The sequence below is a fragment of the Psittacula echo genome (genome assembly GCF_963264785.1).
Source record: "Psittacula echo genome assembly, chromosome: 1".
Classification (NCBI taxonomy): Eukaryota; Metazoa; Chordata; class Aves; order Psittaciformes; family Psittacidae; genus Psittacula; species Psittacula echo.
Genome location: NC_137735.1, coordinates 139,134,053 through 139,153,236, shown reverse-complemented (window position 1 = coordinate 139,153,236; position 19,184 = coordinate 139,134,053). Strand labels below are relative to the sequence as shown.

The 19,184-nt window shown below is 37.7% G+C and overlaps 1 protein-coding gene across 1 annotated transcript in view; it reads left to right on the top strand.

Annotated features, from left to right (window-relative positions):
• CERK (ceramide kinase) overlaps positions 1–13,423 on the top strand; it is a gene marked incomplete at its 3' end in the record, with an annotated part of 39,239 nt that extends 25,816 nt beyond the window's left edge. The window contains exons 7-13 of the mRNA XM_080638945.1: positions 920–994; positions 2,550–2,702; positions 3,492–3,597; positions 5,784–5,854; positions 10,007–10,209; positions 12,241–12,449; positions 13,324–13,423. Of these exons, the coding sequence (XP_080495071.1) occupies positions 920–994; positions 2,550–2,702; positions 3,492–3,597; positions 5,784–5,854; positions 10,007–10,209; positions 12,241–12,449; positions 13,324–13,423 (917 nt within the window). The remainder of the gene's footprint in view (positions 1–919; positions 995–2,549; positions 2,703–3,491; positions 3,598–5,783; positions 5,855–10,006; positions 10,210–12,240; positions 12,450–13,323) is intronic.
• Between the last annotated feature and the right edge of the window lie 5,761 nt (positions 13,424–19,184).

Genomic DNA, 19,184 nt, shown 5'->3' with positions numbered 1-19,184 from the left:
AAAGGAGCATCAGCATACGCCTTCCTTCCCCTCCACCCTTAATTGCAATAAAAGCTGTAATGTAATCCTGATTTTTTTTATGTGAATTAACTTATTTCCCTTCACTAACTGCTATATATTTATTGCTTATGTAGTGAAAATATTTGTACTTTCTATGGAGAGAAGTAACTCTACTTATTGCAGGGAAGGAGGGGGAGAAGGAAAGTTGCCTTTTAATTCATAATATTGGTATCCTTGTGTCCTGGGTTCAGCAGCAGCAGTCAGTTTTTCTTCTTCTTAGTAGCTGGTGCAGTGCTGTGGTTTTGACTTTCGGCCTGGGAATAATACTGATAAAGCCGATGTTTTCAGTTGCTGGTCAGAATGTTTACCCTAACCAAGGACTTTGTGAGTCTCATGCTCTGCCAGGGAGGAGGAGAAGCCAGGATGAAGCAGGGACAGGACACCTGACCCAAACTAGCCAAAGAGGTATTCCATACCATAGCACATCATGCCCAGGATGTAGAATTGAGAGGGCCCGGAAGGGCTGGATCACTGCAGGGTGGGGGCGAGGTACCGGTTGGTGAGCGGTTGTATTCTTTTCCTTGTTATTTCTTTTATCATTATTATTATTGGTGGTAGCAGTAGTGATTTGTGTTATACCTTAGTTATTAAACTGTTCTTATCTCAACCCATGGGAGTTGCATTCTTTCGATTCTTCTCCCCGTCCCTCCAGGAGCGGAGGGAAGAAAGGTGGGGGGGGAAGTGGACTGCGTGGTTCTGATTTACGGCCTGGGCTTAAACCACGACACCTTGTATTTATTTTGTTCCATAAAATAGAAAGGGGCAAGCCAAAGGAACATAGTGCTTTTGTTTGGAGAATCGTGCCAATAATATGTGTTTTGAAAGGATATTAATTAATCTCTAGTTGTTTATTTTTCAGGATCAACAGACTGCGTATGCTATTCAACTATTGGCATTTCTGATCCAGTGACGTCAGCTCTTCATATTATTGTAGGTGGGTGATCATAGTTCACTGTTTTGTTATGAAAATGGTGAAAATAGCCTAAGCCACTAACTCATTTGGTTCTTTCTGTATGTCTGTGAAATACAATTTGAACATAATGGCTGAGTTGAAATACAAAATTTTTGTCTGCAATTTAAGTGATTTGGAATACAGGAGGTTAAAAATAAATTGCTTTCTCCACTGTAATTCATTGTTTTCATGGGATCATAATGTTTGAAGCTTTATATCTGGTGCTTAAGTTTTCAGGCATTCTCACACGCTTTTGAAAATAACAGTAAAATACAATAAGCAGTGTAAGTTATTGCACACTTTTTCTTTCTTTCTCTCTCTTAAAGAAAGCTATGACAAGTGCATGTACACTTGAATAGCTGCACTTTGTACTAGTTCCCCAATTGTCCTGTGCAATTCAGTGCTTCCATGCCAAGTTAGAAATATGGCTTCTGCTTGCCCGGAATTAGCTGATGATTTCCCATTCTTACCATCTGTAAGTCATATATTTGAGGAGGAACTCGGGAAGAAAAGACTTACTCTTCAGTAAATGTTTTTTGACATGTCATCATCATTAGAGATGCTAACATTGCCACTTCTCAAAATCATCTAGTAATGGAGGACCTGAACTGCACAAGGGCTGAAGAAGGGACCTTCGCTTATTCAGTCCATCCTATCTGCCACATACTGAAGAACCATAGTCACCCAGTTCTTAATACTGAATTTGAAAAGTTGTGCAAGGTAGTCTTCAGTTCAGATGATGATGTGTAAGCGTTAATGACCATTGTTTCATTATCACTTGTATGCTTAACAGTTAGAGGTTTAGGAGCTGGTGTTGCACAAGTTTACACATGTGCTTCTCTGTTACTAACTTATGGTTAACTCTGTTCAGCGTATGTAGAGTTTAGGCCATTGGACTAGGTTTAGAGAGATGCGTAGACTTTAGTTGGATTATTAAATGTAAATATACACACCCACCGACTCCACCCAAACCCACTACCACTCCAAAGCTTACCTTATGAGGACATCTGAGAGGTGATATATGCTTTGTTCTTAGGGATTTTCAGGACTTGACTGAATAACTGCATAACCTGATCTGATATCATAGCTGAACCTGCTTGGAGTGAGAGGTTTGATGAGGAACCTCCTAAGGCCCCTTCCAGATTGAATTATCCTCTGATAGCATGACATATCATCTCATAGAATGACATACAGGATTAAGTAGTATCTGGTAAATGTATAAATCACTTTGATCCCTTTCATAACATCCCCACTTACTGCTACATGGTACATGAATGTATATTGTTCATTATAAATTTTTAGCATTTTGACCTCTTCTCACTTACTGCTTAATGTTTTTTTAAATATTAGTGAAATTAGTATTAAAAATTATTTTCCCTTTCTGCATGTATAAGCAATATATATGGATATAGGACATATATGACATAAATACAATGGTTTTTAGTTTTTTAATTTTTGTAACATTAAAGTTACTATCATGTTTGCAGCTGCAAACAAAAGAAGTCTTAATACAACCTTGCACTTTTAACTTTCATAGGTGACTGTCAGCCTCTGGATGTCTGTTCTGTACATCATAACAACACGTTTTTGAAGTACTGTGTGTCATTACTGGGTTATGGTTTTTACGGAGATGTATTAAAAGATAGTGAAAAGAAGCGGTGGATGGGTCCAATGAGATATGACTACTCAGGTAATTTGTGTCATTATTGCATTTCTTTGACAGCACATAAACATATCAGAGCAGTTGATGTTCTCTCCAAATCAACCTTCTCTGAAGTCTTTAAACATCAGAAATAGACTGAACCTGATTTTAAACTCCTTGTAGTACCATGTACATCGGATCACATTATGTAGAGGTTCATAACTTTGGGGACAGCGCTTATAGTGCACTCCTTGAAGTTGTGTTGAATATATGTGATCTAGTAATATCTACCTAAGAAGTAGTATCTCTTCTGTGATAATCATTTTGACATTCTTTTCAGTCAGTTAAAGTTAAGAACACCTCTGTCTTGGACATTCAGGTGATGGAATGAATTGTTGATTTTGTTCTTCTTCTAGCACTAATTATAGAGATGAGCGGTTTAGCCTAGTTAGCAATATTTGGATAAATTCTTTACTACTGGAGAGTATTTTTTGCCTTCTTTGATTTGTCTTATGCTAGGGAAAGAAGATGCGAAAGCAGAATTTTAGTAGTAGTAGGCCAATTTTAAGATTTGATAGTGATATATAGCTAAAATGTTAGTTGGCTTTTAAAGATGTTGAGTAGTAATGGCACTGTTGGCAAATGTTAGAAAGTTGAGGGAGCTGCATCAAAAGAGTGTGACCAGCAGGTCGAGGGAGGTGATTCTGCCCCTCTACTCGGCTCTCATGAAGGTCCCTTTGAACCCAAACCATTCTATGATTCTGTGTATGCAGAGGTATTTGCAATGTGGATTTATAATGATGTAATGCTGCTTAATACTTTTTTATATATATGTAGGCTTCAAGACTTTTCTTACTCATCATTACTATGAAGGAACAATTTCATTTCAACCAGCAAAACACACACTGGGATCTCCACGAGATAAATATACCTGCAGAACAGGGTAGGCTAATGTTTAACTCTGGATATTTGACATGCAGCATGTACATAAATAGATGTCGCAGAAATGTTGTTTCTGATATCAGAACACTTACTCTGAAAGACACAAGCTTGTAAAAAAGGTTCATTGACATTATTAAAGAGAGCATCATGTTATTAGGTAAGCAGAAATGTAATAAGGCTTTGTTAGCTGTTCCCTCTCCTCCCACAATTTTAAATGAAGAACAGTGCCCAGTATAACAGCATGGTACCCAGTTACAAGGTGCTGAGGGTACTATGCTGTGTTAGTGTTGATAAATTTAATGCCTGGATGCCTCATGGCTTCTACAAATAGAAATAATTATTCAGAAGTTCTCAAATGTTCGCACTGTAATTGGATCTAGCAATTTTGGTGGTTGTTTTGGTGCCACGACAACAGCTGGCATGGCTTGTCCTGAGGATATGTCCTCAGTAATCACTCTATTTAGCACTCTTTTTATAGACAGCTACAATGCTGTATAAATTCTGTGTTATTCTTCACTTGTTTCTTCAACCAGGGAACCTACCTCAATCTCCCAGTGTTCCTTCCTTTCTCTTTGCTTTCACCTGCTTGAAATTATGCAGCAGTATTTATTATTGCTCTTTATATATTAATGTATCTATCAGAGGTATAGTAGTTATTACAGCAGCAAATGCAACAGCAGGATACCAAGGAGCCAGAAACTTTGTCCAGGAACTACATGGAAGTTGTTGAGATTCTGCTGTGTTAGTGCTATGACATACTGCAGATCATGGTCTCCAGTACTAGCTAAATGAACTATTCTGATCCATCTGATGCCTTGATGTAGGAGAAAGTCCAGAGGGAGAAAACTGTTATCCAGGTCTCAGTTGGAGAGTAAAGAGTGCCTGCTGCCTCATGTGGGATTTTATACATCCTGATAATTGTTGGAAGGGAAATAGGATTGGGTACAAACTGTTTAGGAGAGTTCTGGAGTGGTGATGGCAGTGATCGCGCAGGTGATTGACAAGTTGACCAGGACAAGTGCTCTGCTGGTCTTGTTACAGAAGAGGAAAGTGGGGGATATGAAAATTGAGGGTAGCAGTGACTGGGAGATTACAGAGTCTAAAATCCTGAGAGAAGTAAGCAAGACAAGAAGAAGAATTGCAGCTCTGAACTTCGGGAGAGCAGATTTCCGTTTATTCAGGAATCTTGACAAGATTCCATGAGAGACTGCCCCAGAGGACAAAGAGACCCAGGAGAGTTGGTAATTTCTCAAAGCAGAAGATCAGCCCATTTTGATATGCAGAAACTTGAATAAGCATGATTGATAGAAAACCAACATGAATGAGCAAGTATCTGAGAAGTAAAAAGAAAGTGCAAGTGGAATGGTTTACTTTGGAAGAAACCAAAGACATAGTCTAAACACACAGGGATGGAGCTGACAAAGCCAAAACTCAGGTGGAATTGAAATCAGTGAGGCATGTGAAAGGTGTTACTTCTTACAAAGGGATTATGTAAGTATAGCAATCAAAGCTAAAGGACCTGTGGGCCTGCTGCTTAGTAGTATGGGGTACCTAGTGATAAAAGGTAGGGAAAAGTAATAGAAAATTACTCCTTTGCCCCACTTCCCACTGATGTTGTCTTCCTCGAGGCTTTACAGGTACTTACAGGTACCAAAGGCCTGTGGATGAGTGGATAATGGTGGGTGTTACATACCTTAACTTTAGCAAGGCCTTTGGTACTGTTTCCTTTAGTATTCTATGCTAATACTGTGCAACATCATTATCAGTGACTGGGATGGTGGCAAAGAGTGCACATTCAGCAGTTTTATGGATGGTACTGGATTGGGAAGAGTGATTGACATGTTGAAAGTCAGGGCTGCTATTCTGAGGCCCCTTGGCTGAAGAAATGGCCAGTAGGAACCTCCTGAAGCTCAGAAGAGGTAAACATCATGGGTGAATAGTCTCATGCAATAGTACTGACTGGCAAGGAAGGCAGCTCTGCCAAAAAGAACTTTGCGATCCTGGTGGACAACAGCTGTATCTGAGTAAGCTGTACCTTGTGTGTCCATGATGCAAGGAAGGCCAGCCTCCTAGGTTCGCAGTGCTGCATCTTGGGGTAGGGAGATCTTGTAATGATTGAGTAAAACAAAAAAGTTAAACTGAATAATAGTTCTGTTTTCAGCAACTGAGTGGTATTTTTGCTTTCAGATGTTACATTTGCAAGAAAAGTGAGCAACAGCTGGCACAACAACAGAAGCAGTGTGGATTAAAACATGAAGGTAATTTGTCAGAAAAAGCATGATAGTGTAATATTATACAAATTACTGTTTTTCAGAATATATCAGTTCAAGTGTGTGTGTGGTTTGGGTTTTTTAACTATTGTGAGTTACATTGTTTCTTTAAGAAAAATACATGTAAATATGTGGAAAATACGTAAGGTGTCTTCTCCATCCAAACCTCAGAAAATTCTGATAAATTGTACTGGTCACTTGTATATTTCAGTGGGTTTGGTCTTCCTTCCTCAGGTAAGATACATTTTGTGAGCTAGGACTCTGTGTTCTTTTTGCGAGAAGGGCTCAACTATAAACTGTGAGGCGGCACAGAAGGAAGCAGTTCATTAAGACAGCTTTTAGAATAGATCAGGTTTAAAAATTTGTGTTTTCCAGAGCAAAAGTCACCCTATGGAAAGCTGTTTAAGAAGAAAATGAGAGGCAGTGAACTTAGACAACTAATAACAATCTAGTGGCCTGAAGTATTTCAGTACAATACCCCACCAATACTCAGTATAAATGATAAATAAGATTTCTCTCCTCTTTCTCTTGTTATGTTATCTCTACTCTCTTTTTTTCCTTCTGTTCCAACCCTTGCCTACACTTCCAGGGATTTTTTTTTTTTTATAGGCACAACTCTTCCTTCCTTTCGTTAAAACAACTGTCGATGTACTGGATTCTGTGCTGTCATCTTCCTAGTTGTGTCTTTTTCTGACTACTGTGTCCTAATGGAAAGCACTTGTGGCCTTGCTGGAGTAACAGATATAAGATTCAGTTGGCTGAGTTTTGCTTCTGATCTGAGTTTGTCATCTTGGATAAACCCTTCATTAAACAGCAGGAAGCCTTCCCACGGGTGCTTGCTTCTGCCTTTACTCTATTTTTTATTTTCTTGTAAAGCCCAGTGCCTAAACCCGTAATTTTCTTGACACAACCGTTGGCCCTTATGACCTGGATTCTTATAATTACAGTTATTTTGCACAGTGTCTTTGCCAGGTTCTAGACATTTGTTAGCAAAAAAAGTGTCATCATACTATAGAGATTCATTGGTACCATAAAGGCAGTATATAGATTTCTATGCCAACTTGAATTCATGTTACACATGCTTATATATAGTGCTCCTCTCCCAGCTACTGCTTTTAGATCTTTGATGTAGTCAGCAGATGGGCAGATTGCAGTGTTTCTTGAGTTGTTTTAATTTATGCCTAGATTTAGCTAAAGAAATTGCTTTGCATAATGTTTTCCTAGGAGCTAAATGTGATAGTAGGGGTTTTGGTAAGGGCTAAAAAAAAAAACAACAAACCCTGTCTTTTTGAGAAATAACTGTAGTTCAAAATTATGAAGCTTTTTCCTTTTGTTTGTGGAGGATTTTTGTTATTGTTTTGGGGGAGGGAGGGTTGTTTGTTTTTTTTTTTTAAATCTGCCATTTTGTTAGCTTTGATGGAGCACAGGCAGGAGACAGCCACATGTTATCAAGCAATCAAGACTGCTTTAGCCAGCATTGCACAAGACATTAAGCAGGTAATTATGTAGGATATTGTTTACTTAAATCCATTTTACTTCTGCTGGCTGGCTTTCTTTGCAGTCCAGTCTCTTCTCTGTTTACTACTGGTAAGCAAACAAAAACAATCAGCTACTGTTGATTTGCAATGAAAAGGATTTTAACTCACCACCTCAGACAAGTTTTTTACTCAGCAGGGTGTGTTGGCTGACTCTCTCATTGTGTACTTGATTTGTGTACAATTTAGGTAAGTTTAGAAGGATGCTTGCATTGGCTGTCAGTGAATGTATTTCTTTGTCTTGTGCCAAAGTCTATGTGTATGTGCTGAGTAAACACTGAGTGTTAGTACTTGATGCTGATTTCAGCAACTTGCCATGTATTTATACGCAATAGACAGTTGAAATGAGCTTATGATTGCTGTATTGTATGAAGGATTTTTTTTGGTGAGTTATTTGTGCTGTTACAGTGATGCACCCCACTGAATGCTTACGAAAGCAGTTGGTCATTTAAAATGTGATAAATACCCTGACTTGATTCTGACTGGAACGGTAGAGCTTTTTTTTGATTAACATACTGAAATTTATACTGTATGGTACTTTTCCCACCAGGTGAAAACAAGCTATTACAGTAACGTTCATAAGCATTCTACCTTAGGTAATTTGAGGCTTATTTATTGCAGTGAGCATACCTTAAAAGTTAACACGTGTAGCATGCTGTAGACTAAATTCTTAATGTTTTTCAGATAAACAACAAAAGGATTTATCAGTAAAGGGTGTTATTTTATTTTGTTGCTTATATATCAGAAAACTTGTAAATAAGCAGTTGTATAGTTGTGGACCCAGATGTTTCCAGTTGTAATAGTTTCGTGTGTTCTATTCAGTTACCTTCATCTCTGAGCAGGGCCTCGTCATTTGCCTACAGCCTGAACAAAGTCGTTCTGTAGTTTGACATTTAAATTTTTCTCATCTCTCTTAAGATACACCTTTTGAATATGATTTAAATTATTTCTTTCTGTATTGTACTATTTGAAAGCAACATAAAAAGAACAGCAGTAAAGCAAGCAATTCTAAAACCACTCTGGCTATTGATGTGAAAATGTTGAACTCAAGAGCCGCTTTTTTTTTGTCTTGCCTTTACTGTTTGGTTTGTCAGGAGATAGATAGGATAGTGTAGATGGAAAAAGAATAAAGTTTTTGGTTTCCTTTAAGTCTTTTGTCACATTATAATCCTGCTCTATTTTTCTCCGAGTTCTGTTTTTCCTGGTTCTGTTGCTGAAGTGTATATAGTAAGAAGTTCCAGTGAATAAAAATTCAAGGAAGCAAGTAAAGTTCAAAGAGCAAAGAACAAATGCAGCATACTTTCCAAACTTTTTTTTCTTATTTTTTTCTTCTTTTTCTGATGCATAAGGCTGGGAAGAGATCAATCCAAAATGAATGCATAGAATCATAGAATAGTCAGGGTTGGAAAGGACCTTAAGATCATCTAGTTCCAACTCCCCTGCCATGGGCAGGGACACCCCACACTAAACCATGCCACCCAAGGCCTCATCCAACCTGGCCTTGAACACCACCAGGGATGGAGCATTCACAACCTCATAGGCTTTAGGTTCAATTACCTTGACAGTTGTAAAAAATGATTCTTTAAAGTAGATGCAAAGTTCTTAAAACTAAGACAGTAAAGAACAGCAGAATTTCAGTACATGAAATATGTAGCATAAATGTCATCTGTAGTCCCATCAGAGAAGCAGCTTGAAAATAACTATAAGATAACGCAAATGTGGGGAACTGAATAATGTTACTTTACTAAGTCTGTACCAGTTAATATGCCTCAAAATGTCAACCTTGCTGTGGTTTCATGGTTAAATTTTAATAAGCTTACATAAACAAACTTTATCATTTTTCTGTTCAGTCCTTAATTTTACCCCCATCATCTGCAGTGGCACTTCACGCCTGAACTCCAGTCTTAGAACTGTGCGTAGCTTCATAGACTATTCTGCAGGCATTACTGCTGTGGAATTGTTTGTTTGAAGTATCTACATCCACTCATATTGAGAAGGGAATAGGAGTGTTATGGCTGCTTTATGGCTTTTTATTTTTGCAGTGAGGAAGGTGATCATGTGTAATATAAAAATGCAAAGGCATTTTTAAATCTATTTTAATCCATATTCAAGAAAATACAGATTAGATGACAACTCTGTGCAGTGCCTGCCACTGTTTCTTTGTTCTAGAAAATTCCTCTGCCTCTTGGTTTAGGTCTGATCTCTAACAGAACACTGTCATGTTGAAAGCAGACTTTTGTACTGGTTTCCAGAAATTTGTAAAAATTTATGCAAAGGAAAGTTCAACTCTGTTAATAGTATTAATCTTCAGACATTTGGGGTAGGGGTGGAAACAGACTACCCAAATATCACTGATTCTGAATCTGATGTGCATATGTCAGAAATGGTGATCAGTTTTAGTAGATAATCACAGTCTGTGAAGGGAGAAAGAAACTTGCTCTGTTAGTATATGAAAAATAAATTTATTTTTTAAAAATGCAGTTTTAGATATTTGACAGTACCTGAATATGGGCAGTATAAACTTGCCAACAATAGTTGCTTCTTAGTGTTCTTCTGAGTAGATCAAATCATGACCTATCTCCATGCCTTTATTGATGTGTTTCAGAAGAAGAAGAATGGAAGATTATTAAAGGGAAATTTCTAGCCATTAACGCAGTAAATATGAGCTGTGCCTGTCCACGAAGTCCAAAAGGTCTTTCACCAGCAGCTCATTTGGCGGATGGCTCAGCTGACCTCATTCTAGTTCGTAAATGCTCAAGATTTGATTTTCTACGGTATCTTGTCAGACATACAAATCAGGATGATCAGGTGTGTGTTCCCTTTGGCAATGAATTCTCCAGTGTCAGTCTAAATTGTAAATATTGATATTCTTATATGAAAAAAACATTTACAAAGCATGTCTGTTGGTTTTTCTTTGTTTTTTAAAAAAGGTTTATGCATTTTGGGTGACATAATCTCATCTTGTGTACCGTTAAAGTAAATCATTCTAGCTAAGTCAAATATTTGACTGTAGCATTCTAACAAAAGTCCAGTTTTTCTAATTGAATTCTGTTTTATAACATTTTCCATATATTTGCTCTTTGGACAATATTTACAGTGATTTCATCACAGTGGTGCCCCCATGTATTTGTCATGAAAAACTGTTCACAGCAGTGCAACATAAGTGAGGTAGAAGTTGTAGTGAAGAATAATAAATCACTTTTTGTAAGCTGCATGAAAATGTGGTTTAGAGGAAAGTTGCCAGAGCTGTAGTTTGGTTGTAAAGTGCAAGCTTTTAGCCGAATTTTACTGCATATATGTGATCAGGATATGAGCTTTATTCATTTGGCTTTAAAATTATCCTTTGTGTATGTTGTAGCTGTCAGGATAGACTATAAGGAAAGAGTCATCACTGCTTTGGATTGTAGTAACTGTTGAAACCAGAGCTGTGGCTGTGAACACACACATTTAGTATTTGTCGCAACCTGATGATATTAACGTGTTCTGGAAGTTATCTGAACGATGGGTTGGTGTCATAGTCAGTTATAAAAAAAATAATAAATCTCACTCGTTTATGATGCTATTCTTCCTCCTCTGTAGAAAGATTAGTATAGATTCTCTTTATTGTCACATTACCATTCCCTGGGACATTTTGTGTCTGTTTTCCTCCTTCCTGCTATTCTGTCTCCTATTCTTCCCTTCACTCCTTCCCACTCACCCTCACTGCTCCCTTGATATTTTTGATTATTTGAAGCCTTCCTTGGCTGCCTTTCAAACTGGCTTCAACATTTATCAAGCAAGTTCATTCTGCTTAGACTTGAGACATGAGAGCATTCATGGGTGGCTCTGTGCAGCTGTGGAAACCAGTTTTTGCAACTAAGCTGTTTGGATTCTCAAACCGCTTAGCGAGCCTCATTGTATCCATGAGCCTCTACTTACAAGAGTGGAGTTTGACACCTTTTTTATGGCTAAAAGCTGAGAGAACTTAAGACCTAGGAGGTCCCTTCAAATCTGATGCTTTCTGTGATTTGTTACTGTGGCCATTCCACTTCCAGTGCTTCCTACCCATTTCTCTCTGGCGTATGCTGGTCTTGCAGTGCAGATTAAATGCAGGGTTGTCCTCACTTCAGGTTAGTGTCTACCATAATAGTGGGAAACCCCTTTTGGAAAACTTAAAAAATTGTGAGGGGCACCCTCTAATTTGATTGCTCCCTTAATTTATGAAGCCTGTTTTAAAGCATTTTTATGATATTACAGTCTGCATCCTCTAAGAGCGATCTTTTAACTGTCCTACTTTTTCTAGCTAAATTAACTAGTTAAAAATACATTCATTTTGTTAGAATGTAATAATATTGCTCTCTATTCTTTTTATCCTACACACCCAGCTCTGGGATGTGATCACACTGCCATGGAATTCTCACCTTCAGGACATTGTTCCAAATGCAGGAGCAGAAGGCTTTCAGAAAAGCCCATGTGTCTTAAGGGCTGTAGTTGAACAGGTCCTGAGGATGGTACAAAGATCCAATCCAGACCTTTTTGACTTCAGTTCCATGCTATAATAGTTTTTATAGGGCATGATTTATACCCCATTGACTCATAATCACAAAACCTGTTACCTGATTATCTATAACATGGCCACTTGAAGAGGACCCTTGAAAAGTAATGTTCCAATTTGGCTTTATTGTTTCTGACTTGTGCTGCTTTTTAAAAACAAAAATCACTCTCTGCCTTAGATAAGCTTCTCTAGAAAATTGGAGCGGACAGACTTGAATACAGAATGCTGCACGCTGACTTGCTTTACACATCAAATGTATTTAACTAGTTGTAATTGCCTGTTTTGATTTGTTTTTTTCTGTGTAGTTTGACTTCTCATTTGTAGATGTTCATCGGGTGAAGAGTTTTCAATTTACTTCAAAGCTTTCAGAAGACAATGAAAGCAATGTCACCGACATGGGAAAGAAACGGTTTGGCCAGTTCTGCAGAGATCACCCAGCCTGTTGCTGTAATATTGCTAATAGCACCTGGAATTGTGATGGAGAAACCCTGGAGAGTTCAGCAATTGAAGTGAGGTAAGCATTGATTATTTTTCTCCATAAACATCAGGACTTTTCACAGATTTTAAAGATGCTCACAAAGACATGCCCAAAAAATGCCTCTACATAGCAAATTTGGGTCTTCTGATAATAAACTTTTTTATATATCCTTTTTGGAGTCTTTTCCAGAGAATAAGTGTAAGTGATCACTGAGAAGGATGAATGGCCCTACCTTTGGAGTCATACTTAACTTCTTAGGAACTGCTACATGCTTGTGTTGGAGAATTCTTTTTAAAAGGGCAGAGTACCTTATTACTCTGAGGAACAGCCTTTCCTGTTAAACATAAACTTAAGTAAGCATCATTATCTTACAGATGAGTGTGTCCCATACTTTATATTTTTTGACACACAGCACTGAGTCTTATCTCCAGCCTTTGAATGTGAAGAAAGAAGTTTGCAGTTGTGCAAATAATCAAATTAGAAGGGAATAGAGGTTTGTGAAATTTGAAGGGGCTTTTTGATTGAATTGTTTGGGTTTTTTTGGTTGATTTTGTTTGTTGTTTTAGAACAAAGGAAAGCAAAAATACCTAATATTCACGTGCAAGTGTGTCCATTAAACATGATCACTTAGCAGTCCAAAAGTGATTTCTATAGATATTGTGTATTGTATAAAATCAACTCATCTAAGTGCCCCATACAACTCTGTGTATGGAAAAGAGGAATAACCTGAGTGATGGATACGTGAAAGCATCCAACCTTCTTTGCAGGAAAGGACTGTATCAAAAATGAGAGTGTGTTTTCTGTAGTCTGGAGCAAGGAACTTTGTCCAACTGCTTAAAATTAATGGATTATTAGAATTAAATGTGTAGTATCCATTTGTTTCTTATTAACTGATCTCTATATTTTCCAGGGTTCACTGCCAGTTAGTGAAACTATTTGCAAGGGGAATCGAGGAAACCTGCATAGATGAAGCTGCCTACAGCCAGAGTAGTGTTGAGCAATTACTATAGACATTGTTCCTCCAGTGGGGAGAAGAAAAAATGAAAGCTCAAGGAACTTGAGTAAATATGCATTTTAGTCAAATTGACAAGTATTTTAAACTTTTAGGTTTGAGATTTTGGGTTTTTTTTGCTTCAGTTTAGTTTTAGACAACTTATTGCATTGTGTCATTTTTTAAAAAACATTGTAATCATTAAAATGTACCTTGGAGCAATGTAATCTAAGTTATGTTAGAAAAGAGAGAATTGGCATATATATATATATATATGTAATCATGATGACTGATAAATTCTCTGTGCTTTTCTAGAGAGCTAATATAGCGGTTGTGTTGCAATAATATCTAAATGTTACAAAACATTGGACTTCCCACTGTCATCAAACCAAGAGATCAAGACAGTATATTTTCAGAGTCTGAGGAGATGTTTTTGCTGGGATTGTTCCATAGTTACATGTGGCTTAAATGCTGGACAACAGTGTTGTCATTCACATCTTTGTTTAGTAAAATTTTTCATTTTGTAGTTCTGACTATACCTTGCAACTTATCAATGCAATTCAAACACACATTCCTGGCTTTAATTAATAACAGTAAGAGTTTAGAAATACTTTTAAAGATAAAAGCACATCTGTATATGGATCATATACCTTGTCGTATACATTCTATTTATAAAGGCTTCCTTGCATGATGCTTTTTGGGATGATGAAGGGTTTTATGACTGTTTGGATGATACCAAATACTGCACACTGCAACTGAAGTGTCTTGCAAGCAACTTGCAGGGATACTTATGTAATACCAGAAAGGCACAGGCAAAGGAAAACATAAATATCTTCTGAAACACCAGCAAGTTTAGATTTTTCTTTTAAATCTAAAATTAACATATGAAAAGCTTCCCTCTTCAGTACACAGTTCCTCAGAGATTCTAGTACAGATGTTAAAATGTCTTTGTGAAATAAGATGCTGGAATGTCAAGTTTAAAAATATTTGATTGGAAGGGGGTTTTTTTAGTAATGTTCATTTAACTAAATATGAAACAAAATAATTTGTATTGTGAAATGAAGGGAAGAAACTGGCATTTGGTAAATCATGAAATCACTGTGCTGATTTGTTTTTTATAGCAAAAAACAGACTATCATCTGTAGCTCTGGAGTGAATTTTTATGTTGTGTATGGATTTGTGTATTGTGGCACATACATGTTCTGTGTCTGGGCTTGGGGCTAAATTTTGCTGCTGTTGTACAGATTTCTTCCTGTTTGAATATCATAAGTTAGCCCCTCCTCTCCTCTATCTTTTCTTAAGTTTGTAGTTGTCTTTAAACCTTATCGCATCTGAGGGGTCTTTTTTTTGCATTTAAACAGTTAATGATTCTCTACTCATGTATATTTATTGGCACTTCAGTCATTAAGCATTTATTACTTTCATGTCTCTCATTGGTCTGTGTAAGCCATGGTGATTGATCATTTTATTACTGAAGCACTTGAAAATTGTTATAAATGCAGATTTATTTTTTTTAATTGAAGTTATTTACATTCCAGTTTTGTGTAATATCAAAATGGTGTGCTATAACTTTGCTACAAAGTATTATTCATACTGCTCTATAAGACAAAAAGCACTTGCAAATGATTTTGCTTAAAGTACAGCCACACAAAGTTTAGGAACTGGGTTATTTTATATTTTTTATAGTATTTCAGGGAAATACTTGAATACTTTTAAAAAGTAAAAGTACTGCTGTTTACTTTCCTTATTAATGCAATGAGTTGAATGTTGATTGATCCAATGTTTGTCAGACAGTTGTAGCACAAATGTTACATATACTGTATTTTTAAAGGCATGTTTAATAAGTGAAATAGTGCTTTTGAACTAAGAACCCCTTCGAAAATGAGATTATGCAGTTCTAAAAATGCAGGGTTTGTTGGGGTTTTTTTTTAAGTGTCATTTGTTTAAGAAGTTCTACAGTTATTGTGATTTGTCCAGAAATATTGTGAGAGAACCCAGACTTCAAGTAACTAGTTCTTGTGCAGGATATGATGGCGCACACTCAGTTTAGCAACAAACAGGGTCATTTGTGAGGCATTACAGCTATCCACATTGTCATCAGTGAAAACAGGAGTAAATACTAACCAGCTCTTTCCATTAGCTTGCTAGCAAGTCATGAAACCTTGACTTCAAAAATGGAGGCTTAATCTAATTGTGAATGCATATTGAAATACTTTGAATATTTTTAATACCTGAAACCGAGTGCTTGGCGTTTCAAAGTAAGCTGCAGTGAAGGCCCCTTTCTCAGAAACAAGCCACCAGAAAAGGAGAAAAGATCGTTCCATAGTATGGTGATGAAGTGTGAAGTAAATAATAGAGGTGTTGCAACGTAATAAAATGAAAAGATCTTAGGTAATAGAGAAGCTGTATAGTTGCATTTGAATAATTCTGTTTGTAGCATACTGTAGTAGCAAAGCACCATGTGAGCTGTATAACATTGTCCGGTTTATTTTTAAGAGATCTCTGTAAGTAATGTCTGCTTCCATTTAATTATAGGTTGTTCTTTTCTCTCTGAATGTAGTCTCAGTACAGAAATTATGTATAGGAAAACCAAGTCTGCTTATTATTTTTTTTCCCAATCTTGCTGGCTTCAAGATTAGAAAATGTGTTCTGTTTTATGATGCTAGGGCATTTCATTGAAAAAATAAAGCTATGTCATACAGCAATGCAGTGGTTTTCTTCATTTCATAACTTGATTTGAAAAAATACCTGGCTTTGTTTGACAGAAAACTGGCAGGAGCATGCTCAGTGTAACCAACGTGGGCAGATTAAAGCTGGTAGAGAAATAATTCATAAGCTTCCATTTGCATGACTGCAGCTTTATAGCAAGTGTCAGTGTGGACAGACATTGAGAGTAAAGGAAAGCAACTAGTGAAGCTGGACTTACGCTAAAATAAGCAACTCAACAAAAGTAAACTAAAGATTGAAAGGGGGATAAGAAATTTAGTCATAATTTTATAATGTAAGTATTTAGAGTTATTATGAAAAAATTTAAAATACAAAAAATGAAAAAACCCTACCATTCTAGTAAGTATAAAATAGGTATTATACTTTAAATAGTATATAGTAAATAGACGGGGATTTTTTAGAATTTCATTGCAATATTTATTACAGATACAGTACATAAATAAGTAAAACATGCTCATTACATATGTACAATGGGCACAGAAGAAGATGCTTTTCAGCACTCCAGAGAGTTCTGCTTTTGAAATGTGTTGGGTTTACATGGCAAGTTCGGTAACAGGGGGTGCTGCGTGGTTGGCTTTTGTGAAAAGAAAATAGAAGGTGCACCTATATTGGATAGAATCAGTTCCAGCAAGCTCCAAGATGAACCTGCCACTGGCCAAAGCTGGGCTGATTGGTGACATTGGCAGCATGTCTGTGATAGCACACATTGAAGGGGTAAAATTTGCTGCACAGCAGCTGCGAGAGGACTGGGGGGAAAATAAACAGCCCTGCAGAAGCAAAGTCAGTGAAGAAGGAGAGTGAGGAGGTAGTCCAGGCACCAGAGCAGAGATTCCATGGTGAGGCACTCCATGGAGGTCCATAGCGAACCCTGCACCAGATCAGGTGGATGTGTCCTGAAGGAAGCAGCAGCCCATGGTGAGCCTGTGCTGCCATAAGTTTCCTGGCAGGAGCTGCAGAAGGGGAGAGGCGCCCCTGCATGAGCAGGTTTTCTGGCAGGAACTCTGGCCCAGGGAGGGGACCCAAGTGGGAGATGTTCATGGAAGAGGAAGGAGCAGGAGAGATAAGTGTTATAAACTGACCACAACCCCATTTCCCACCCCGTTACACTGCTCAGAATTGGGAAGGAGGTAGAAAAGTCAGGCGTGAAATTGGGCCTGGGAAGAAGGTGGTCTTATTTTCATTTTTATTTCTGGTTATTTACTCAGTTATAATTGCCAAAAAATTGAATTAATCTTGCCCAAGAAGAGTCTGTTTTGCCCCTTACTGCAATTGCTGAGTGCTCTCCATATCACGAACTCAACCCATGAGCTCTTCATGGTATTTTCTCACCCTGTTGCTGAGAAGGGAGAGGGACGGAGTGGCTGGGTGGGCGCCTGACTGGCAGCCAACATCAAGGCACCTGACTGGCAGCCAACATCAACCCATCCCATGTAGTTACTCAGCAAGGCAGTGTTTGCAGGGATGTCTTACGGCACGAATGGAAGATGTCATGTAGAATCAGAAATTTCTCTGAACACCTCTGTTGTGCAATTCAATATTACTTCCCTAGAACTCCTGCCTTAATCCCTATGAAGTGAATGAATAATGGGAATTCATCATTTTCATTCTCATTAGTCACATCGCTCTTATTTGTAATTTTCCACAGGATAGTTAAGTAAATTCAATAGATTCTAACTGGTGTTTAAGTTGCAGTAAATGAATTCTATCCATAATGAAGCGACAGTCCCTCCAGACTTCTGTCTCACCCACCGACATGCACATGACGTACATCTTACAAAGGCTGATGTATGTTCTTAATTAATGTGTGACTAGTCTCATTAATTAGAAGGGGTGGGGCATTCGTTCTGCAATCAGTCATGCCTTTCAAATCCTCTGCAAGGGGAGGATTAACAATTTTTGTCATCCCATTTCCTGCTGTTTAAAAATTACTCCTGTACCTACCAAAATTGCCAAGAGGTCTCTTCAAATGATGTTTGTTTGCTCCTGTAAGACTTACATGCCTGAAAGGGTGACTTGCATTTGTTGGTAGCTGTTTCACCTAAAATACCGTTTTGTGCTTTATTTCATAGGAATCCTCCAGCAGTAATTAAAACGAATAGGAGTTTTTCTCTCTCTTTCTTATTTTATTTTTTTTACACATAGACAAGACTTCAGTAGTGTAGAACAGGGAAAAAAATTGACAGGGAAAAAGATATTCATAAAGGAAAAAATACTGAAGGAATAACAGGAGTTGATGCAAATTAAGAAATCCATGGAGCCCAGATTCTGGAAACAACGAAAGAGAACGACTGCCAAACAGTTTTTATTTTTTAAAGAAATAAGAACATAAAATGCAGATTTTCATTTATTTATTTTGCTGGAAAGCATTGCCCAGGCATGTGCCCTTCAGCTGCACAGTAAAGACAGCGCTAAAGGTTTGAGTAGGTGGCTGGAAGTTTGACTATTTACAACTGGCAGGCAGTTGTATATACAGGTCATGCCCTGTATTTATACTCACAAACTTCACCCACACAGCAGCATTGCTAGAAGAGGTGCTAAAGGAGAATTATAAAAGCAGGCTCCTATAGCAATGTGCAGCATTCTGAAATGACTGTTCAATTCAATCTGCCAAATGCTTATTTTCCATGCTAATGTTTAGCAGCTGCATTTTAAGGAAGAGGAGATTGGGCAGCAAGGAGGAATGCTGGGTCAGTACCTCAGTGCTGCTGAGGTTAAGGTAGTGGGACAGCAACTCACCACAGCTAAGGGTCTGCCCCATAGACCTTGCAATGCCAGGGATAGTTCCCACAGAAAGTGATTGCATACAGAAATACCTGTGCTGTTCCTGTAGATGTTTGTGTAACCTGTTCTGAGCTTTCAGGGATGTATATTCTGCAAAGTATTTTAGCTGTCAGAGCAAATTGCTTGAAGATTTCTATAGTTAGAAAACTTTGGTTACTCACTTAACTGACTATCCTTGTTGTATTTAAGCGTGCTTGCTCTGTCCTCGGTGGGCAGGAAATACCCTGCCTATGCCATTGTGTTCCCTCTCAGTCTGCTGTTCTTTGCCTAAA